At 44.4% G+C, this 24,989-nt stretch overlaps 1 protein-coding gene across 4 annotated transcripts in view; it reads left to right on the forward strand.

The window, feature by feature from the left end:
* Window positions 1-23,185, forward strand: part of LOC135288996 (ras GTPase-activating protein 1-like) — a 166,931-nt gene extending 143,746 nt beyond the window's left edge. For 2 of the 4 annotated variants that reach the window (XM_064402373.1, XM_064402376.1), the window contains exons 25-26: window positions 1,075-7,416; window positions 13,060-23,185. In XM_064402373.1, the coding sequence (XP_064258443.1) occupies window positions 1,075-1,158 (84 nt within the window). In that variant the 3' untranslated portion in view covers window positions 1,159-7,416; window positions 13,060-23,185. Of the gene's footprint in view, window positions 1-1,074; window positions 7,417-10,634 lie in introns of all 4 variants that reach the window. The other 2 variants (XM_064402375.1, XM_064402374.1) reach the window with 2 other exon arrangements.
* Window positions 23,186-24,989: the final 1,804 nt, after the last annotated feature.

The raw sequence follows: 24,989 nt of genomic DNA on the forward strand, positions 1-24,989 counted from the left end.
ATATATTTGTATTCAATTAGCTTTGGCAGAAAGATCAAGGAATTTAAAATGAGATAACACTACATTATAGCAATTAAAAACTAATCTAGTTTAATAACTACTAAAATTTGCTTCTTCAGGGGCATATGAGAGGAAAAAATCAATCATGTTCAAGTTCATAATTCACAGCTACTTCTAGTCTTGACGAAGCAAAGATGATGGCTAGACTGGCAAGTCACGATAGTAGTTTTCAGTATTAAATATGTATTGCTTACAGATAAGGGAGAGAATTTCTTTCACAAGGCCTGCATCTGTAGCACTTAAGGGTCATAAATGCGACACTGTTTTCTCAATACACTTATATTTCTACTTCAGAGGAGTAATTTCTCCTCATGGGTTTTCATAAAAAAACCTCTTGAATATTTTTTCATTTTTTCACCTATAAGTGCCCTAATGTTCATCATCAACCTGTTGTAGTTGAACACAGTTCTACTATAATGAAACAATTATTGAACTCCTGACAGTACATTAGCAATACTATTTCTCAGCCTGTTTTGTATGTTCCGTTGCATTTTTTCAAGTTTAATGACCAGGTTTTCTGAAAGTTAGAGGGTGCTTCTGCTTGTGCAGTACTGAATTGTATTATCACCTTTTTTTTTTTCCCACCAGAGTTTTTTTCATGTTCTTGGCCCAGTTCTGCACTTTCAGATGAGGAAAATACCCAAGAATAGATTTTTGGTTTACAGATTGTTTTTAACAGATAGAATTGTTTCATTTTCAAACTCTCAGGTTAAGTTGGAAAAACTTAATGGGTTTCCATGGCTGCAGATAAATTGCATATTGCTGTTTTACAGTTCCCTTTTCAAGTAATGTCTTAGTGACTGTGAAACTGGAGCTGGGGAGAGGGGGTGTGGGGGTTGTGGATTTAAATATAAAAATATTAAAATATATTTTAAACTACCTAATTCTAAGTCTGGTAGGTTTATGTTGAAGATGCTTCTCAAGCAAGATGGGTGTTGTTTTTTTCTAGTTGCTAATGTAGGGTTGTACTGGGTTTTTTTGTTGTTTGTGTGTTTTTTGTATTTTTTTCTACAGCACGTTCTTAAGAAGCTGTTGGCTATTACAGAACTGCTTCAACAAAAACAACATCAATATTCACTGTCTAATAACATCAGGTAGCAGCCTTCTACTTGAATTCTGCATGGATCCAGCATGTCTAACATGGCAACTTACACAGGTATCACTTTTTTTGCTCTTGCCAAAAATTGCACACCCTGTCACATTCCCAGTGATGTGTGAAATATGCAAAAAAGTAAACAAAGATTCTGTTAGCAAATGATTGAACCAGCAGCTCTTTAAGCTATCTGTGCAGGATATTTGCACTTTTTTTCCACTTGGAACCAGTTTTTACAGCCTCTGAGCCTTGGTGTACAGTTTACCTTTTGCAAAGAAAATGCTATGACTGTAGTGAACTTTGATAATTATTTTGAAAACCTGTGTCCTGGGGTGACTTTATGATGCTTGTATCCCCATTGGTCTGTTTAGCCCAGAAATAAGTTTCGCACCTTTAAGACTGGTTCTGAGAGGGAAGGGGGAAACAGAGAAGAAGCGTGCAGTTTGTTTTCAGAAATTGCACTCATTCCTCCACATTCCTGCTTCTGGACTGTGTTGCCTACAGACGGACAGACAGCGGGACAGAGCTCTCTTTTGCTTTTTAGTTAGTTTTTAGCTAGCTGAGGCAGAGAAGTTCCCTAGACTCTAGTTTTTATTTTTCTTGGAACTGTTTAAACCTGCTCTGGACTGAACACCCAGAAGAGCACCGTCAGCTCACACCTGTGGCCCCCCCGGGGCCTGGCCTGGGCTGCAGCATTTCCAGCACCGGAGGGACCGATAACAGACTGAACGAGCTGAGCTACAGCCCATGAAGGGGATTTCCTGAGTTTGTCATCTCTTCAGAGCGGCAAGAGGTTTTATTGTTTAATATTATTCTCTATTTTTTCTTCCTTTTTTTTTGTGCTGGTGAATGCTTTGCTTGTCAAATAAACAGATTTTTCCACTTTTCTCCAAGGAAATCTTTTCCCAATCCAGTTGGGGGAGGGGCCACTTGAATTTGCTTTCTAAAGGAACCCCTTTGCAGGTTTTCTCCCAGATTTGTCCTAAACCAGGACAACCTGCAAATGCCAAAGTTTTTCTGTCTTGTTGGAAAAGAATTACCAACTGACATGGAAAGATATGCATTGTTTTGACAGCTACATGTAACTGCATAACATTTCTTAGTGTAATTTCTGAGTGGTTACAATTATAATTTTGACATTTTCAACCACTTAAACATGTATTTACAATTTCCAGATTTTGATGGTTATGGTAAAAACAATCTTTCCTGTATACTTTTTATACCATGCTGTTTTTCTTGCTGGAATCGTGTCAAAAGAATATGCAGAACGGATCTTGTCAGCTTTATTCTTAATGTACCACAGATTCAGTCTAAATAATTCTTCCATCAAGGATTGTGTATCCATCCAAGTAAATCACAATGCTTTTGTAAAATGTTTACAAAAGTGAACAATTAGAATTTTGTAAATTCATTATCACTCTGTCAGACATGCATGCATCCATTACACCATTTTATAACATATGTTGGTTGGGCTTGTGTGTAATGTAAGGCTACCATGAATGTTATTTTTAAACTTGAAAAATAAGTTTTAAAATAATCAAGCTGCCAATAGACTCTCCATAGAAACTATGTTTGTGTTCAAGTAATAGAACACTGTAAAAATGAAATTTGGATAACAGATATGGTTGGCTATTTATCTACTGCATATAAAATGCATTGATAAAACTGACTGTAGGTAAAGTTGCATTTTGGTATATGTTGTAGTTTGACATTGGCCCAATGCAAGGCACCCATGAGAGTCACTCGCTCACCATCCTCTGCTACAGCTGGGCAGTGGAGAAGGGGAAAAAAAATTTACAAATGGATCATGAGTGAGATAAGGACTGGGAGAAAAAAATTCAAGGGCAAAACAGGCTCAACTTAATGTTGCAAAGTGAATTTATTACTAACAGAATAATGAGGATAATGAGAAGTAAAATAAGCCCTTAAACACATTTTTCCCCACAGCACCTCCCTCCTTCCCACCAACAGCGCAGGGAGACAGGGTGTGGGGGTTTTGGTCAGTTCACCACCGAGATTTTCCTCCGCTGCTCTGGGAGAGGAGTCCTTCCCCTGTGGGGGCCCTCCCATGGGAGATAGTTCTCTGTGAACTTCTCTGGCATGGGTCCACTCTCACAAGCAGCAGTCCTACTGTACCTGCTGCAACATGAATTCCCCCCACGGTCACATAGTCCTCCCAAAACTGCTGTGACATGGGTCTCTCTTTGCACGGGGTGCAGTCCTCCAAGGACAGGCTGCTCTAGCCTGGAAGCAGGGGCCCCCTCTCTCCACTGGGTCTTCCACTGGATCACGGACTCCTCCAGGCATCCACTCGCTCCAGCATGAGCACGTCCCCCACAGGCTGTGGGTGGATCTCTGCATCCCCCATGGGCCCATGGGCTTCAGGGGGGCAGCCTGCTTTACTATGGTCTTCACCACAGCCTGCAGAGGAATCTCGGCTCTGGCACCTGGAGCACCTCCTCCTCCTTCTTCACTGACCTTGGTGTTGCTATGTTATTTTCCCTCACATATTCTCACGTCGTCCTCTTCTCTGACTAGAAGAAAAACTGTGTGACTTTGTTTTGATTTTCTTCTTAAATATGTCATCACAGAGGCATTACCAACCTCCCTAATTGTCCCGGTTTTGGCCAGCAGCGTGTCCATCTTTAGAGCCATCAGGGATTGGCTCTGCTGGACATGGTAAAAGCTTCCAGCAGCTTCTCACAGGACCCATCTCTCTGTGGCCCCCCTGCTAGCAAAAACCAGGCTGTGCAAAACCAATACAGTATATCTATTTTAAAAATTGACACCATTACATATTTCTTAAAACAGTGTGTGAAAATAATGTTGTAGCTTACCCCTCACCAGAAGCTTAGGCACCACACAGCTACTTGCTCAGATACTACCCCACTCCCACCCCCACCAAAAAAGAAGGCATGGAGAAAATAGGAAGAACAAAAGCAAGAGAACTCAGGGTTTGAGAAAGATGAAGAAAAGAAAACCAGAACAAGTGATGCAAAGGTAATTACTCATCACCTTCCAGAAGTAGACTGATGTTCAGCTGGTCTCTGAACAACAGCTACCTCTCTCTCTCCCCGCCCAAAAAAAGGAAACCCTCACCCTTTCCCTCAAATTCTATTGCTGAACATGATATTTATGGAATGGGATGGAATGGAATGGAATGGAATGGAATGGAATGGAATGGAATGGAATGGAATGGAATGGAATATCCCTTTGGCCAGTTCAGGTCAACTGTCCCATCTGTGTCTGTTAGGGAAATTGGCCTCATCTCACACTCAATCAAGGAGTTACATTCATACCACCTGAGACTTCAACCACTAGGACTTTGCAGTCCATTCATGATGAATGGCTCCACTGAACCAATGGGTACCCTGTGTTGACTCCAGATACACACACACTCACACGGACATTTTCCCTTTTGGTTTTACCCTAGATTTCCCCAAGCAGAGTGTCAGGCAGAATCTAGCAAATTAGGTTATTTGGTACAGTGATGAGATACAGCTTGAGCTGGGTGCCTCAGGAGAGGGACCTTGAACAAAGAAATCCTTGGGCAATTATACCCTTACAACCCATGTTTCCCACCCCTTACGTGACAGTTTGGTCCAATAGTAATATTATGGTATGGGGTCATCTTGTTCTTCATTGGGTCTCTTCATTGTCTCTAAGTGAACCCATTTCTTCTCTAAGGCTGCATCTTATGCTGACAGGGGTAATTGCCTTCCTCGCTTCCTTGTCTTCTGGCTCAAACTGGCTCTGGGGCCTCCTTTTACTTAAGTAGGTAAAAGTTCAGTGTATCTTGGCGTAAATTCACAGCTCACAGCCTGAGGCTTCATCACATCTAGTTACTAATGCTAAATAAGTTACACTAAGCTACTAGTTTTCTTTATTTCTTTACAGTGTCCCCTCCAAATTTGTTACTCACTCCCTGGCCTATTCCCCAGTGGGAGGTAGCAGCCAAGAGGGTGTGGAGCCTAGAGCTGTGTGGCTGTGTCTAGGTTGTTATTGTATACAAATTCACATAATTGTTGTGGGGTGGAAGTAAGGGACTCACTTCTGGGAAGGGGGGGGGGTGGCTTTGGGTGGAAGAAAAAGGTGCCACATGAGGGGGTAGTTTCCATATTGTTCCTTTTTCCAGCAGAGCAAGTGGCGAATGGAGCAGTGGCATGGCTCTGGTTGCAGTCATGTCGTGTTGGGTCAGACTCAGTAAGCATTTTTGCATGTAATCACCCTTTCATACACTGTTGTTATTAGTATTGTAGCTGTTACTGTTTCTTTTCTTATCTCATTGCTGTTTCCAGTAAATTGTTCTTATCTCAACTTGGAATCTCTATTTTATCTCTCTCAAAGGAGTGAGGGGAGGAGAGGGCCTGTGTGGGGCTTAATTTCCATCTATGCTTAAACCATGACAATGAGGTAGAAGAGGCAAGAGTGAAGCTGTGCCTGGAAAGAAGGGGGAGGGTGGGGGAAAGGTGGTTTTATTTTTGGGCTTTATTTCTTTTTTTTTACTGGTAATAATTAAAGTCATATTTCCCAAGTCGAGTCTGTTTTGCTCATGATGGTAATTGGTGAGTGACCTTCCTGTCCTTATCTCAACCCATGAGCTTTTTTATCTTTTCTTCCCCTGTCCTGCTGAGGAGAGGGGAGTAAGTGAGGTGTTTGGTAGGCACCTAGCAGCCAGACAAGATCAACCCACTGCAGTTCTTACTTGTGGGTCAACCCTTGTGGCAGCAGCTCTCTGGCCACAGAGAGAAACACAACTTTCCCAGGCATCATCCTGGGAAAGGCTGTGAGAAGATCAGAGAAAAGAATGCGAAACAATTCTTATCTTAACTTGCTGCACCTGGTATTGTGAACATGTGGAATGTGTTATGGAGATTTGTTTACCAAAGGGTGGTTTCTTAATTAGTCGATGGTGATGGTGTTTGGACTGGAGGAGCAATTAGGTCCACCTGTATCATAACTGTCTATAAAAGAGCAATGGGTTTCTTAATAAAGAATTATTGATCAGCCTTCTGTGAATCATGGAGTCCATGCTAATTATTACCCAGCCGGGGACCCACTTGCAATAACAAACCCCGGTAAGCAGCTGTCTTGGGCGTGGATTTTATCCCATATCCATTTTTTGTTTGTTTGTCTTTTGTGTCCTGAATTGGTCATTTCTCCCCGGCCCTACCTGGCTCCAGGAGTATCGTGATGGGTGAGAGCCAGCTCGGGATCCTGTGAGGGTTGTGGGGATGAAAGGCTGTGGTTTCCTTCCGGTGGGATGATCAGCTCAGCAGCCACGCAGCGTGGTGCCTTTTGACTGGAGATACTGTTGCCTTGTGGGTTTTGCCTGTTTTTTTTTCTTTTCCTTTGGCACTGTGACTGGGCTTGCTGGCTTGCTTGGGAGCTCAAAGCCAGTGCGTGCTGCGCCGGGAGCCCGCTGTCCCGTGCCAGGGTCATAACCTCTGTGTGGCCCTACCCTGGGATCAGCCATTGCCGGTAAGCTATCCATGGGAGTGATTCCCTGCCCAGCCCCCCTGTTTTCTGCCACTAATTAGGGCTTCTTGCTACACTTTAACTTGATACCACACATCCACCCAACCCCCACGGCTCCTGCTATGGCTGCTGAATTTCTGCTACATTTTGTTTGCCACCTCAAGGTGTGCTCGCTTTGATAGTATAGGGATAAAATGTTTCTAAAAGCATGGAATATTCAGGGGAGTTACAAAGGAAGGATAGGCCTGGTAGGCCCTGGGAAAATGTTAGGGTAGGCCATGGGAAAACATTAGGCTGCACCTGTATAATCATTTAATGACTATGATAAATGGGATTATTGTTAAATGGGATGATTCTTTGGTAATTGGTTATAATTATTGTTTAATTGTAACAAGAATCATGAGAAATGATGGGTGGGGGTTTGATGGAAATTACAAAAATCCATGCTTGGATGAAATCAATGTATACAATAGAACAATATAAGTTTAATAATTAATATGTAGTTATATAACGATAAGGGTATAAAAACACGTTCATCCAAACCCATGTCAGTCAGATTTGGGTCTGTACCCCTGACACCCAGAGCTCTTCAATAAAAGCACCTGCATATAATCATTCTGTGATTATGTGTTTCTGAATGCTAACATTTTTGGTGACCCCAGATGGGACCCTGTGAGTGCTGCTGAGGACCCCGCGACCCGATCACGCTCCAGCCAGTAACGAGAGATTCTCGGGGAGCCCATCGGCACCATGACCCCCCGCCACTCACAACATCCCCTGGAGAGGTAAGGTGCTTTACACTCTGGTCTGGTTCCCTGCCAATAAGATGCAGCGAAAGCTACGCACAGTTGGGCTAAGGAATTCCTGGTATTGCCTAGTCACCGTCCGTTAGACAATCGCGAAAGCGTTGCAGGCTCAGCATCTGTGGTGTATCATAGCTATAATATGGAGAAGCTTAAAGGGATTTTAGCCAGCAATACCCCCATACTGCTTACTTCTCCTTTGGGGTGCTTATTAGTGCATTGGAAACATGGTAACTTTGGGGAAGAGTTGCGGAAGGCTAAGTTGATTGATTATTGTAATACATGTTGATCAGAATATGTCCTGGAGAGTGGGGAAAAGTGGCTGAAGAACGGGTCTTTGCAATATTAACACCATTTTACAGTTGATGTTGTTTTGTAAGCGAGAGGGAAAATGGGATGAGGTTCCGTATGTTGATTTGTTTTTCCATTTGTGAGATAAGCCAGAATGGCGGACTGAGTGTGGATTGATGGTGGTCAAGGCATTTGCGAGTGATAAGTGTGAGGTCTGTGTAAAAGGGAAGCATTGTTTAGAACACCTGGCATTGAAAGAAAGTTTGTGTCGGGGGAACGATATGGATGTTTGTAGCAGGCTCAAGACCTGCAAGGCCTCCTTGGAGGTCAGAAGCCTGAGCTAGGAAATGCCAAGTCAGCATGACTGGACCTTAGCAGCCCCTCTCTTCCGCCTTTCGGACCCTGCTTATCTCTCTGTAAGCCTATAGGTCACTTTCCCCTGACCCTTACTATTGGACAGTTTTCAAAACCCCTGTAGGGTATAAAAACCCCTGATTCTGCCTGGCTCGGCAGAAGAGCTGTCACTGGGAACCTTCACGGAACACCCGAATAAAGAATCCTGCGGAACCTCATACAGCGCTTCTCCTCTCTCTCCCTGCGTCTGCTGCTGCGGCACCTAGCAAGCTAAAGAGCTGAAAATCACTGAGTTGATAATCGCTAAAAAGCTGAAAATCACTGAGTTGATAATCACTAAGAGCTGAAAATCACTATAGCTTGCCTAGGTTGCTTGAGCTCCCGCTGAGTTATCTGGGCTCCAGCACCCTGCTGGGCATCAGCTCGGTGGGAAACTGCCGTGATAGATGTTGACTTACAAATGGTTCCAACAGGACCAAGAGCACCTGGCCCTATTCCGCCTGCCCCTACTCCACCCAACCCTACTTCACCTAACCCTATTTCACGTAATCCTACTTCACCCTTCACTCTCTACCCCCCTCTCCCACCTTCACCTTATCCTTCTTCCCTGGGAGATTATCAAAATCTAACTGTGATACAAGGAAACGGGAGAAATACGAGTGAGCAAGATAGCAGTAGTAGGGATGAATGAGCGAAACCGGTATCTCATTGGACTCGGTCAAAGCTCACCCTGATCCTGTCTAAAGTAGGAAAAGACTTGGGCAGACAAAAGCCGACTGTGATTGCCCCCTTGAGACAAGGAATAGGAGCGGAGGGGCCGGTATTTGTAAAAGTACCTTTCTCTCCTGCGGAATTGGTAATTTCGAAACAATCAGCTGGGACTTATAGGGAAAATCCTGATAAAGTGGCAAGGGTGGTAAAAATGATCATAAAAACTCAGAATCCGGACTGGGATGATATACAAGTAATACTAAATACTTTAATGGATTCTACTGAGAAAGAGATGGTGCTTAGGGCAGCCGAGGAAAGAGCAAGCGAAGATATCAGAAATAGGCTGGTGACAGGGACTCTAGATGATAATTTTCCGACCGAGGATCCAGGGTGGGATTCTAATACACCCAGGGGTATGCAGAAGCTAAAGAAATATCAGGAGTGGGTCCAGACAGGGGTTCAGAACGCTATACCTAGGACTATGAATTGGTCTAAATTGTATGAGGTACGGCAGGAAGAGAAAGAATCCCCTACTGCGTTTTTGGAAAGGCTTAAGGAAGCAGTGAGAAAATATACAGACCTCCAAATAGATACAGAGCAAGCAAAAGTTCAGCTTGCTCTTATCTTCCTTAGCCAGCCACAGGATGACATTAGGAAAAAGTTACAGAAACTAGAGAGAGGGGACTTAAGGAACCTAGATAAACTGCTTGATGTGGCCTGGAAAGATTATAATAACAGGGAAAAAGAGATTAACAAAAAACAAGGGCAAAGTCTCTTGACAGTATTACAAGGGAATTCAAGAGGACGTGGTAGAGACAGCCGAGGCGGCAGGACTATGGGGAGGGGCGGGTTTGGCAGGGGCCGCAGAGAACCAATCATGCAAGGGTTAGGCTTAAATCAGTGTGCATATTACAAGCAGGAGGGACATTGGAAGAGAGAGTGCCCGAACCAGTTTAACCAGGGCAATCAGTTCCAGGAGGAAGACACTGCCAAGGTGATGGTGCTGGGAAATTATGACAGCTGACTAGAATTGGAACAAAAATCACAAATATCAATACAGGAACCTGTAATAACTATACAATTAGGGGATAAAGAAGTAAAATTCCTGGTGGATACGGGGGCCACGTATTCTGTACTAAATGATTTGAAAGGGGAAATTGGGGACAAAACAATGACAATAGTTGGAGCCACAGGGAAGGAGGAAAATCGACCATTCTTGCAACCCTTAGATTTGTGTTTTGGGAACAAGGTTTTAACGCATGAATTCTTATATGTACCTGAGTGTCCAATTCCACTTTTAGGAAGAAATTTGTTAGCGAACCTTGATGCGGTAATAACCTTTGAGAATGGGGAACTTTTAATGAAAATACCCGAGTCAAAGACAGGACAAATTCTAATGATAAAAGAAAAACCAGTTCCTACCATCCCTAGGGAAGTAGATGATGCAGTGATCCCCTCTGTATGGGAAACAGATATACCAGGAAAATCTAAATTGGCACAACCAGTACATGTAGAATTAAAAGAATGGGCGAGGGCTGTACAGGTCAAACAGTATCCCATAAATCCAGAAGCATGGCAAGGAATAGCAAAGACTATTGATAAATTCTTAAAGTATCAAATTCTAGAAGAATGTGAATCAGAATATAATACACCAATATTTCCAGTAAATAAACCAAATGGTGAGTATTGACTAGTGCAGGATTTGAGAGCAATAAATAAAATAACTAAAGACATTTATCCAGTGGTTGCCAATCTCTACACGTTGACATCCGTAAAACAGATATATAAATGGTTTACCGTAACTGATCTAAAAGATGCCTTTTTCTGCATACCCCTTGACAAAGAAAGTAGGCAACTGTTTGCCCTTGAATGGGAAAATCCAAGAAATGGAAAGAAAACCCAGCTCACCTCGACATGGCTTCCATAAGGATACATGAACAGTCCGACCCTATTCGGAAACCAGCTGGCAAAGGAGCTGGAGATTTGGACTGAGAATGGGCAAGTACTGAGAGACCTGTTGTTGGAGTATGTCGATGATATACTGATAGCTACAGAAGAAAAAGAAACCTGCATAAAGGTAATGACTGAGATTTTAAATTCATTTGGAATGGGAGGTTATAAAGTATCCAGAGAAAAGGCAAAAATTGCCTGACAGATTGTCGTCTACCTGGGATGTGAACTTTCACAAGGGCAGTGAAAACTAGGTACTAACCATATCCAAGCTATTTGCATTATTCCAGAGCCCCGGAATCTACACGAGCTGCAAGTCTTCCTTGGGATGGCAGGGTGGTGTTGCCTGTGGATCATGGACTACGGACTAATTGCAAAACCCCTGTACAAAGCCCAGAAGACGCAGCCATTCACCTGGGGCAAACCACAGAAAGAAACCTTCCTAAAATTAAAAGACGCACTGACAGCTGCTCCATCATTAGGGTTACCTCATCTGCCTATGATTTTCAGCTGTTTGTACATGAAAGGCTGTGCCTAGCACTGGGAGTCCTGACCCAACCTTTGGGAAGCTGGAAAAGGCCGGTGGGCTATTTTTCCAAACAACTAGACAACGTAAGTGCTGGATGGCCTTCATGTCTGCAGGCAGTCGCAGCCACTGTGATGCTGATAGAAGAAGCCAGGAAGCTCACTATGGGAAGGAACATAGATGTCTATGTACTGCACATGGTAACCACTGTTTTAGAGCAAAAAGGAGGCCATTGACTATCTCCAAGCAGGATGATAAAATTCCAGGTAATCCTGACCGAGCAGAATGATGTCACATTAAAGACAACTATCCTTTTGAATCCAGCTTTGTTTCTAGGTACCACAACTGAAGAAGGCCCATTAGAGCATGACTGTGTAGAAGTAATAGAGTACACCTATTCAGCGAGGGAAGACCTGAAAGACGTCCCGCTAGAGCAGCCAGAGCAGGAACTATTCACAGACGGGAGCAGCTTCGTGGAGAACGGAACCAGATACGCTGAATATGCGGTAACAACAATCAGTACAGTAGTGGAGGCAAAAGCATTACCACCAAATACATCTGCCCAGAGGGCAGACATGGTTGCCTTAACCAGAGCACTAGAATTGAGTGAAGGGAAAAGGGTAAACATATGGACTGACTCAAAATATGCTTTTGGAGTGGTGCATGTACACGGAGCACTGTGGAAAGAAAGAGGGCTAGTGTCTTCTCAAGGTACACAAATTAAACATCAAGATGCAGTCCTGCAATTGATAGAAGCAGTACAAAAACCTGAACAAGTGGCAATATTTCACTGTAAAGCACACCAATCAGGAAGCTCCGAAATCTGTGAGGGAAATCGAAAGGCAGACTGGACATCCCGACAGGTTGCTCAAGAAGTGCAAACAACAATGGCATTGATACCTTTAAAGCTTAATGTATCTCAATTCAATTTGCCTCCAAAACCGAAATATTCAGTAGAAGATGAGAGATTAGGATGTTCGCTAAATGCACAAAAGAATTCAGAAGGGTGGTATGTAACTACACAAGGGCAAATAGTAGTACCCCCCCTTGATAATGAGAGAAGTTCTACAAATTAAACATAACAAATGTCGTTGGGGTGCAGAGGCGTTGGTGAAATTGCTAAAGCGACATTTAATCTTGGTACGGATGTTAAAAATGGCAAAATCAGTAATGTCAAAATGTGAGATCTTCTTGAAAAACAACCCAGTGGCTAGACCACAGGCACAGCTAGGAAGGATTTGGGTAAGAATATAACCAGGAGACGATTGGCAGGTAGACTTTGTAGAATTGCCAAGAACTCGAGGATACAAATATCTGTTAGTGGGGGTTGACACATTTTCTGGATGGCCAGAAGCCCTTCCCTGTCGCACAAACCAAGCAAAAGAAACAGTTAAGTAGTTACTACAAGAGATTATTCCCAGGTTTGGGATGCCTCTAGGGATATCATCAGATAGGGGGCCCTATTTTATAGCTACAGTAGTAAGAGAAGTAAGTAGATTGATGGGAATAACTTGGGACCTCCACACACCATGGAGACCCCAGTCAAGTGGACAGGTAGAGAGGATGAATCAGACGCTAAATAGGCAAATTGGTAAAATATGCCAAGAACCCAAACTACAGTGGCCACAGGCTTTGCCAATACCCCTGTTGAGGATTCGGATAAAACCTAAGACTGGAATGACAGTAAGCCCTTATGAGATATTGTATGGGAAAACATATGAATCTCCTGAATCTAACCCAAATGTACATGTCACGGGAAAGCAGGAAGTATATAATTATGTTCTGTCTCTCAGAAAAACTTTAGTTCGGCTTCAGAGCGCCCTCGTGTGGAATAGGCCACTGACTCTCAAGAATCCAGTTCACAACATATACCCAGGAGATGAAGAACCATTAAAAGAGAGGTGGAGTGGACCCTATCAGGTACTGTTGACCACTTCTACAGCAGTCGAAGTGGCTGGAGTGGATCCCTGGATCCACCAGTAAAGATACACCCAAGTAAAGAAAGTCTGTCCTGGACAGTGGACTGCACAAACTGTAGGACCAACAAAGCTGCAGATAAGACGTGTTTAACTGTTTCAAATGTTATCAGTAGTTGTGCCAATGCTCACTTTATAGTTATTAATGTCTTTGGGGTGTGGAATGCAAAAAGATCAACTAACCACTCTTCATTCTAGAATGAAGAGGGAGGTGCAGGCAGAAACACAGTTGATAAAGGTTTCCAATGCAATTCGGGCTGAGAATGTAATGATTGGATTAGTCAAAGACTTTGCCAAAATGCAAAACACCAGCAGAATAACTGCCTGTCTGCCAATACTGAAGGCAGCGGGAGACCCAATAAGTTGGGGAATCATAACGTCAAAATTACCTGAAATACAAAAGAACAAAACAATTGCATGTAAACAGGTACCCGAGTCGAGGCAAGTAGTCAGAGAAACCTGGAAAGTAACAGGGGAGTGGATGAGACCTCTGAGGAAACGGGACTGTATTTTAAGTCATGGCAAGGTAGGACAAATCATAGAGTGGTGGGTTAAAGATCAAAACATTGCAAATTGGGAATGCTTCTTGCCACACTATAAAAAGATTAGAGAAAATATCACAGAGACCACTCTGGTGTGGAAGTGCGAGGAAAAAGATTGGAAAGGTCAAATGGAGCTCTGGGACAGTGCGTGGTCCATGAGTATACTTCATAAATTCCAATACATGGCAAACACCCCTTGGTGCATTAAATGGGAAGGCTCTGATGAATGAAACAGATCCAGCAGTAGCAAACACTGCCACTGGTAGTAGAATGAGGGCAGACAAAGTAAGTTTGTGGGAATGTAATAAAACTTATGATTGCACTTCTGATGACATAGAGATAAAACAAATGCCACCACTGGCAGTAGTTTTACAAATTGGTTGTGCCTGTAGAGGGATCAAACACAAACAAGGTAAAATAAATTATAAGAAAATAGTGGGATGTAGTAAAAGTACAATCCGAAGTCCAGGACAATGTGTATGGGCAACAAGTGATGGTACCTGGACAACACATCTGCCTGTAGACGAGAAAGTAAAATAAATTACTTTGGGCCTCCCTACTTTATGTCCAATTTGGAAAAAGTCCCCATTTAATGGAAAACATGAGCTTCTGCAGATAAGAACAAGACAAGAAGTTCGAAATAATGAAAATCAAGATGAAACTTGGCAAGAACCCTCTAGGGGAGTGAAATTTGTGTGGGCCCTAGAGTCTTTGTTCGGTCCTATAGCAAGCTACCAGAATAGAGAAATATTGTACAAACTTACAGGTCAAGTAGATAGACTGGCAAGACTCACCTGGGAAGGATTTAAAGACCTAAACATGCAATTACAAGCCACCACAAAAATGACTTTACAAAATCGGTTTGCCTTAGATTTGTTGCTCCTGAAAGAGCATGGAGTGTGTGGATTTTTAAAGGGACGGGTTGATCATTGCTGCACCCACATCCCAAATGTAACTGCAGATGTAGAATATGACATCAATCAGTTGAAACAAATAGAGTGTGAGGCACAAGAAGAACAAAAGGACTTGACTACGACCTAGTTAGACAAAATCTTCAAAGGGTTAGGATGGAATGTGAGTTCATGGATTAAGTCTATCATTGGGAGTTTGATAATCTTACTAATCATGTTCTTAGTAATTTGGTTAGTTTACAGCATTCTAAAATGAGAAATACAAAAAAGACGTCCATGGAACCAAAAGATAATGAAGGCATTGACATGGGACAAGAATTTGCACCCATCATCTTCAGGTTCTCCAGTGCGTGACAGCATCCATGATAACGTTTATAACAACCATGGATTTGAAGATGAACATCAAGTATAAACTCAGAAGCCAAAGGACTGTATCAAGTGAAAGCATTTACACTTATTATAGTGAAGCGAAAATACTTTCAAAGGGGGGAAATGATAGTATAGGGATAAAATGTTTCTAAAAGCATGGAATATTCAGGCGACTTAGAAAGGAAGGATAGGCCTGGTAGGCCCTGGGAAAATGTTAGGCTGCACCTGTATAATCATTTAATGACTATGATAAATTATATGATTGTTAAATGGGATGATTGGTAATTGGATATAATTATTGTTTAATCGTAACAAGAATCATGAGAAACAATGGGTGGGGGTTTGATGGAAATTACAAAAATCCATGCTTGGATGAAATCAATGTATACAATAGAACAATATAAGTTTAATAATTAATATGTAGTTATATAACGATAAGGGTATAAAAACATGTTCATCCTGAACCCATGTCGGAGTAAGATTTGGGTCTGTACCCCCTGACACCCAGAGCTCTTCAATAAAAGCACCTGCATATAATGATTCTGTGATTATGTGTTTCTGAACAGTAACAGCTTCAAGCTGGCTGCTCCAAGGTTCCTGCTAAACGCCATTTTTCCATGTGGAGGGGGACCAGGACTGGCTGCCCCGGTGAGTTTGGAAGGGAAGCCCATTTTCTTTCTCTTCCGCTGGCTCGCCTGCCATTACCTACATGGAGAGAGGTTGCTGAGCTCACGCCATGGAGCCCCCTGAAGGTATAGGGGAATCATCGCACCTGCCCTACCTGGCTGGGAGCCAAGAGCACCTCTGCCAGCTGTAACCATAACTACACCAAAGGGGAAAGAGCTTGATAGAAGAGAGAAGGCAGTTACTGGATTTCTGGGTTTTTTTGTTGCTGCCATTGTTGTTGTTTGTTTTGTGTCCTAGACTGCAAGGCAATGTGTATTCTATTTGCCATCTGTTAGAGGTGTGGCAGTTATCGTCTGTTAATTGGGCAGTTTTCTTTATCTCTTCCACAAACCAATTCTCCCTCCAGGGAGACATCTGCTGTTAATAGGCTATTGAATGTCACTACATGACTGATAAAAATTACAGCATCCCATTGTGAGATGCTCCACCCAGAGGGAAGAACCAAGCATTCTGAACTAGATATAATCTGAGATTTTTAGAACACCAGCACAGCCTTTCCACTGGATTCCCAGAGAAGCAGCTACCTCTTCAACTAGATCTTCAGAAGGCTACACCCTTCTACAAGATCATTGCTTCAACAAAACCACATCTGCCACTCCAAGAGGACTACAGCCACCATTTCAATTAGACTGCTACCAACACCCTGACCCACACGGTGTCAGATCGTATTCTGACTCTGTCAGTGTTTGTAGCAGGCTCAGGGCCTGCGAAGCCTTGGCGGTCAGAGGCCTAAAAGCTAGGAAATGCCAAGTCAGCATGACTGGACCCGAGCAGCCTCTCTCTTCCTCCTTCAAACCCTGCTTATCTCCCTGTAAGCCCATAGGTCACTTTCCCCTGACCCTTACTATTGGACAGTTTTCAAAACCCCTGTAGGGTATAAAAACCCCTGATTCTGCCCGGTTCGGCAGAAGAGCTGTCACTGGGAACCTTTGCGGAACACCCGAATAAAAGAACCCTACGGAACCTCATACAGCGCTTCTCCTCTCTCTCCCTATGTTGGCTGTCGCGGCACCTAGCAAGCTAAAGAGCTGATAATCACTGAGAGCTGATAATCACTGAGAGCTGAAAATCGCTATAGCTTGCCTAGGTTGCCTGAGCTCCCACTGAGCTATCCCGGCTTCCGGCACTCCCTTCTGGGCATCTGCCCGCTGGGTAGCGACCGGCAATAACTGGCACCCGAACCGCCGCAATATCCTGGCCGCGGAACTGAATGCCAGACCTGGCATTTCAAGAGGAGCAGCATTTCTTCTTGAAATTGTCACTGCCTTCACTCGCCAGAAAACCTGGAATGAGAAGCCTCCGTTTCAGCAGGACTCTTCAGAAAGGCAGTCAGCCGACCCTCACCGCTGAAATCCGAGCATGAAGTGCCCACATCTGGCTGAAGAAGTGTAAGTTTTAAAACAGCCTTTCTTGCGCGCAAAAACTTTTTCCTTGGGTCCTTTTTTTTTGTTTTTTTCTCTTTTTTTTCTCTTTTTTCTGCTTGCAGGGAACGGGAACATGGGATCAAAGCTTAGTACATTAAAACGATCCCAGAACGAGAGAGATTTATATTTACTAATCCTAGAAATCCTATCTTCTAACAACTTTTCTTTTTCTAAAGGTAACCTTTCAAAAATAACCTGAAAAAATTTATAAAGTGGATTCTCTGCCACTTTCCAGATACTAATACGGAGACTATTACCTTAGACTCCTTTTGGGATACATTTGGGACCACGATATATAAGTTTCAAACTAACCAAGATTTTTCTGTAACCCGGTTTTTACCTATATTTCACATTATAACTAAAGCCGTAGAAAAAAACTAACAAAAAGACTGTAACGTCAGGGCAAACTCCTGTTGAACAAAGCGCAAAATTCTTATCTGCCGTAACAGAAGTCTCTCTTTCAAATGCTTATCACGCTGATAACATTCCATCTACCCTGGAATCCAGTACTCCTCTGGGTCCTAGCGTCCCGCCCTCCGCGCCGCTCCCCCTCAAACCCACCGTGCCCATGGCCCCTGCCTACCCCCTCCTCTCCTCCCACTCAGGAGCTACATCCTGCACACGACCTTGCTCTGCGTTATCTCCGAGAGCAACTGTGCCAGTTTCCGTCCTTCCTGCTACTCCCACCATCCCTGCCGCGGCCCCCCCCATTCCCTCTGCCGTCCCTCCTGCCCCTGCCGGGGCCCATCCCTCTCCCGCCACCCCCGCCCTTGCTTCCCCAGTCCCACCCACCATCCCTGCAGCCCCCCCCACCCTCGTGTCTTTCCCTGCCCCCGGTATCGTCCCTGCAGCAGCAGGGGATGTGCGCGTGACACCTTCTTCCAGCCCCGCCGCCTCCTCTCTGCCGCTTCTCCCTGGCCCCCACCCCCAGGCTTTGCAGCCACACACCCACCCTCAGGGACCCCTGGTCAGGACCTCCCAGACTTCCCTCGGTACTACCCCACCTCCCAACGCGCCCCAGTCCTGTGCCTGCTGCCTCACGCATTGCACAGCTACTCCAGCCCTGCTGCCTCCCTCTAGCCACGTTCTGCCATGTGCTGCCTTACACTCTGTCCAGCCACATGCACCTCTGCCAAATGTTGCTCCAACACGCCATAAAAAGCATAAGGCACTACCTGCTAGTTCTCACTTCTCGTCTGATGACAGCAGTGACAGCGATTCTGATTCGGATATAGAATATATTGATCCATGGGCAAAAATAAAAATGGAAGCGACACAGGCAGGGGACTGGCAATTGGCTCAGAGAATTACTGCCTTTCCAGTAGATTATAAAAAGAGAAAAAGAGGGGGCGCTACTACTAGAAAGACATGGGAACCTATTACAAATAAAGAACTTGTGCAATTAAGAAATACTGCCAAAGAACATGGTAGAAATTCACATATTTTTAGAAATTTCCTAGAGGCTACGTTCTCAGCACATGTTCTGGTACCCCACGATATTAAAAATATTGCCCAGTGCCTCCTTTCTCCTGCCGAGTACATGCTTTGGGAAAGGCATTGGAAAAAGCAATTAAAAACATTATCAGACACTTATGCTGCAGATGCTGATAAATCAAACTTTACAGTTGAACAGCTGGCTGGTGAAGGGGATTTGCAGAAACCCTCTGACCAAGCTGATACCTTACGTAAGGCAACACTACAAGATGTGGCTATAGCAGCAAAAACCTCCTTACTCCTTACCCCTGATGACTCTACTTCTACACAATACTTTTCTACTATTAAACAAGGAATAGATTAAAGTTTTATCAAATTTGTGGATAGAATTAAGGATGCTCTGGAAAAACAGATAGAGAGCACAAAGGCAAGAAAAGAACTGTTATGTAAACTTGCCATGAGTAATTCGAATGAAAAATGTAAAACAATTCTGAGAGCCTTACCCTTAGACACAGAACCTACCATAGAGCAAATGCTGGAAAGCTGCACACGCCACTTGTCCACTGAAGACACAGTGGCCCAAGCAGTTACTAAGGGTATTGCAGAAGGAGTATCTGATGCATATGCAGTAGTAGCTTCTAAAGACCAGGTCCGCTGCTACCACTGCAGAGACTTTGGACATTTTATAAAGGACTGTCCAGAGAGGTCACCTCCCAGGTACCCTTGCAATTTCCACCAAAGGCCCCAGAATCAGCAGTACTATCAGCAGCGTCCAGGAAACTTCCATCGGAGCGTGGTGGGGCCCCACGCAAAGACACCAAATCAAAGGCCATCCAGACCCAGTCACACACCATCCCAGGAGATTCCAGACCACATGAGGAGGACCCAACACACGAAGCGATACCGAGGGGAACCCGTCGCAAGCTGGTAACTGCACTGTCCATTGACTTTAAAAATGAGAATGTTTATTGTGTTCCCACAGGCAAACATGGGCCAAAAGGTGGTCCTTCTAACATCCTAATTATAGGTGATACTCTCCATAGCCCAAAGGAAATATTTGTTGTTCCAGAAGTACAAACAGTGCACCCGGGACAAGAAATCTTTGTCCAGGTGTACTGCACAGACTTACCATATTTTCTTCCAAAGGGTACTCCATTCGCACAAGCCTTTCTACTCCCTAAGAATCACAGGGAACAGCTTCCTCTCAACCCCACAGCAATGTGGACACAAGTTGTGGGACCAAGTAAGCCTGTCATCGAGTGCGGTCTTACCTGCAGGGGAGAGAAGATCCACCTACCAGGGATGCTGGACACCGGTGCAGACGTGACCATCATCGCCCGCTCAGAATGGCCAGCACAATGGGAACTACAGCCTGTGGCAGGCATGATTACAGGGATCGGTGGAGCTACAGTTTCCATGTGGAGCAAGAACAACATCCTCGTCGAAGGGCCTGAAGGCAAGTTGGCAACCATCTGCCCATTTATGGTAAGGGCCCCCATCACCTTGTATGGACGGGACATTTTATGTCAGTGGGGTGCTTCCCTATGTATTCCCAGTCCGGATTTCTAATTGGGGCCACAGAGGAGTGCGCACTGCCAGACACTCCTCGTCTCACCTGGAAATGCCATAACCCGATCTGGATCGAGCAGTGGCCCCTCTCTAAAGTCAAACTGCGCGCACTACGTGCCCTTGTGGATGAACAGCTCGCCAAAGGCCAAATTGCTGAGACCACCAGCCCTTGGAATTCTCTAGTCTTCGTACTGCAAAAGCCTGGAACGGACAGGTGGAGGCTCCTCCACGATCTTCGCAAAATCAACGAGGTCATCGAGGACATGGGTGCCCTCCAGCCTGGCCTGCCTTCATCATCGATGCTGCCTAGAGACTGGACACTTGCTGTCATTGATATTAAACTGTTTCTTCAGCATCCCGCTGCATCCCCAGGACGCTCCACGGTTTGCTTTCTCCGTTCCCTCTCTTAACAGAGAGGCTCCACTCAAAAGATATCATTGGCTTTTTCTTCCCCAAGGTCTCAAGTGCAGTCCCAGTATATGCCAGTGGTATGTTGCTCACATCCTGTCTCCTGTTCAGAACCTATTCCCAGATGCAATCATCCATCATTATATGGATGATATCCTGGTCTGTGCACCAGAAAAAGCTTACTTGGACAAAGCAGTTAAAAAGACTATTGAAACCATAGAAAAGGCAGGATTCGAGATCCATGAGGACAAAATACAGTACACCAATCCATGGACTTACCTTGGACTCCAGATCCGGGAAAGAACCATCATACCCCAGCAGCTCGCCATCCGAGATGACCCAAAAACCCTGAGAGACTTAGACAGTCTGTGCGGATCCATCAACTGGGTACGTCCACTGCTAGGAATTACAACAGAGGACCTCACTCCCCTGTTCAAGCTTCTTTGGGGCAAGGAGGATCTGGACTTTCCATGCACTCTTAGACCAGAAGCCCGAGATGCCATCACCAAGGTCCAAGAAGCCCTGTCTTCACGCAAAGCCCATCACTTCGAGCCCAGCCTGCCTTTCCAGTTCGTCATTCTGGGAAAAGTACCTCAGTTCTATGGACTGATTTTCCAATGGGACACTCAACTTCGAGACCCTTTACTAATACTGGAATGGATCTTTACACATAACCAACCCACAAAGACAATTACCACCTTCCAAGAAATTATGGCGCATTTAATAAAAAAGGCTAGAACTCGCCTCCGCTCCCTTGCAGGGTGTGAGTTCACATGCATATATTTGCCAATGACCACTGGGGACCTGGAACATTTGCTCCAGACCAATGAAAGTCTCCAGTATGCCTTAGATAGCTATACAGGCCAAATTTCAGTACATATATATCCCAAAACATAAGCTTTTTAATCGTGATGTAACCTTTCATCTGACCCCAAAATTAGTCCAAAGTAGGACACCTCTCAAAGCTCTAACCATCTTTACAGATGGCTCAGGGTCATCCCACAAGTCGGTAATGACATGGAGAGACCCTAAGACCCAAAACTGGGAATCTGACATAGAAATAGTGGAGGGATCTCCACAGGTTGCAGAGTTAGCAGCTGTTGTCATAGACTTTGAGAAATTCAAAGAAGAACCTTTTAATCTGGTCACAGATTCAGCTTATGTTGCTGGCATAGCTATGAGAGCAGAACATGCTCTTCTCAAAGAGGTTTCCAATCCAAAGTTATACCAATTGATTTCCACATTAACACAATTTCCCACCGAAAACAACCCTACCATATAATGCGTGTGAGGTCACACACTGACCTCCCAGGTTTCATTACAGAAGGGAACAGGAAAGCAGACACCTTAGCCATGGCAATAGAGACTGCTAATGTCCCTAACATCTTTGCCCAGGCAAAGTTGTCACATGCATTTTTTCATCAAAATGTGCCTGCCCTTATCAGAATGTTCAAGCTCTCGAAAGATCAAGCAAAAGCTATTGTTGTCACATGCCCGAACTGTCAAAACTACCAGATACCATCTATGGGGACGGGAGTCAATCCCCGAGGTTTAAACAGCTGCCAGCTGTGGCAGACAGATGTAACCCACTTTGCACCTTTTGGAAGGTCAAAGTACGTGCATGTATCGGTCGATACGTTCTCAGGAGCAGTATTTGCATCAACACATACAGGAGAAACTGCGCAGCACACCATAAAACATTTTCTCCTTGCCTTTGCTACCCTGGGAGTACCCAAGGAGATCAAAACAGACAATGGACCTGCCTATACCTCTCGTAAGTTAAAAGAGTTCTTCAGTGAGTGGGGAATAGAACACAAGACAGGTATACCTGCAAACCCCACAGGACAATCCATCATGGAAAGGACACATCAAACTCTCAAAAGAGTCCTCAATCAGCAACAGAGAGAAACAAAAATCATTTCTCCAGTTGAAAGACTTTGCAAGGCTCTCTATGTCATCAACTTCCTGAACTGTACAACCTCAGAGCCTGATCCACCAATACTTCGCCACTTTGCAAATACCACCCAAGCAAAGCTCACGGAGAAACCACCTGTGCTAGTGAAGGACCCAGAAACACATCAAATTTCAGGACCTTTCCAACTGATTACCTGGGGAAGAGGATATGCGTGTGTTCTACTACCATCTGCTCCAAGATGGTAACAAGGGAAAAACATAAAACCATACCTAGGCACTGCAAATACCACTTCCACAAGCAGTGACAAGAATCCTCCTGAGTCAAACACAAGACCTCCTCAAAACCAGACCATTTCTGCCTGGAGACGAAGACGTCGCTGAACGTCCACAGGTGGAGGAGACGACCGTCCCATCACACAACAGCAGACAAACCAGGAAGCTGAACAACATTCTGCGGCATCAAGCCCTAGGCCAGGCACAGCCTGAAAACAAAACTGTTCTCTGAATTAGATGTTATTACCCTTTTTACCCTAAAAACCCTATTATCCCCCAAATCAACCCTTACCAAAAGCCTCTAAATTTTACCCACTCCCCCACCCTTAGCATATAGAAAAAAAAAAAACCAATAAAAAAATAAAAATAAATGGGGGGGTGGAAGGAACAGAGGAAAGGAACAAGAAAGGAACCCTAACCCTCCCCTCCTACCATAAAAATAACAAATTTTGCTTATATTCCCTATCAGAAGCCCCATTCCTGTCCAAAGATGAAAAATATCTCCGTTGGCGCTGTCCTCCCTGCTGCCTGGATGTTCCTCACCGTACCATGTGCCATCGGTTGGATTAGCCCACAGCCGAGCCATAATGTCTGGGTAACCTTAGCAAGGACATTAAAACAGGATAACATGTGCTTATCCATGGGAAGCGTTGATAACCCACTTTCCACATGTCTAGTAGGTATTCCTTTCGTAGCTGATGACTGGCCCGTCTATAATTCAGAGCTTCTCCGCACCACAGGTAAGAGACCCAACCTGGTAGAAACTTGGGACGAGTGGACAAAAATACTGCCCAATGCTCTTGAGGAACCTCAAGAATTGGATCTGTTGGGGTCCTCCAAGGCCACATACTGTGTCAAATTTTACTTTATACATCCAAAGAATAATTGGCCAGAAACTGACCAGAATAAAAACACATACCAAAAAGACATATCACCAATTAACAAAGCCTACAACCATCACGATTGGTGTAATTACACTGCTCGTGTGATCTCTGTGTCCTCTCTCCATCCCAAAGTACTACCCAAGGGAACGTTTCTCATTGGTGGTGACAGAGTATGGGCTGGGATCCCCTCACGACTCCAGGGAGGTCCCTGTACCCTTGGAAAACTTTCTACCCTTACTCCAAATATCACCTTGTTACACAATTGGAAAAAAGAGAGTGAATTAAAACGCCACAAAAGATCCTACTCAGAATTTGATGAAAATTGCCATCCCAAATTATACGATTGGAACAAACCTAAAAAGATAGCTGTCTCTATATTCCTACCATGGGTAGCTGCAGCTAAGGCCCTAGGTGAAATAAATCACTTTGGGTGCTGGCTCAGTAAGCAAGCTAAAGCTACTTCTGCTGCCCTGAGCGATCTCTTAAAGGAAGAAGAAACCACAAGACATGCATCACTCCAAAATCGAGTAGCGATTGACTTCCTGCTGCTTGCCCACGGACATGGCTGCGAAGACTTCGAAGGGATGTGTTGCTTCAATCTCTCTTCACGCTCGGAATCCATCCACGCCAACATCCAGAAACTGAAGGGACTTGTGAAGGACTTAAAAGTAGAAAAGACCCCAGACTGGGTCAATGACTTTTTCGGTCAATGGGGATTAACGGGTGTCGGAACCCAGAGCATCTCTCTGGATGCCCTGGATGTCTCAAAGCCCTGGCAGGGGCTCGGAGATCCTGGCAGGAAGCCAAAGACACCTGGAAATTTGATCTTAATTCATGGAGCAAATTGCCAACCTTATATGAAGAATTACGGGCCACAAAAGTTTAAGTAGGAGTCACAGGGTGAAGGGAAAAATTTTGGAGCACTGTACAGTGGGGTCTAGAATTCTGTGCATGGGTCAGGAGTCCCAAGATGGAGGAACTTGGGCGTGCCCTGTCCTTCTTCTTTCTTCTCCTTGGCATCCATGTTCAGGATGATGTTGGCATGTGTGGATTGGTTCATAGTGAAGGTGCACTTGCCAACAAGGGCGAAAAGTATTGGAAATAGAAGGTAAATATCTAATACACAGTTTTCACTCTAAAAGAGACAACCGCCCAGTGGGCAGGGGAGAGTGCCCTTGGCTGTCTTGCTGATCAGACCTCGGCTGGACAGACAGATAAACTTTGTAGATAAGGAACAATAAACTCAACTGAAGACCGAAAAGCAAGAGTCCAGACTCCTTCGAAAGCGCGGCCTGCCCAGAACCACCTTTTCCCGTGCTGGGGCAGAGACAA

This window comes from Passer domesticus, chromosome W (assembly GCF_036417665.1).
Source record: "Passer domesticus isolate bPasDom1 chromosome W, bPasDom1.hap1, whole genome shotgun sequence".
NCBI classification, from domain to species: Eukaryota; Metazoa; Chordata; class Aves; order Passeriformes; family Passeridae; genus Passer; species Passer domesticus.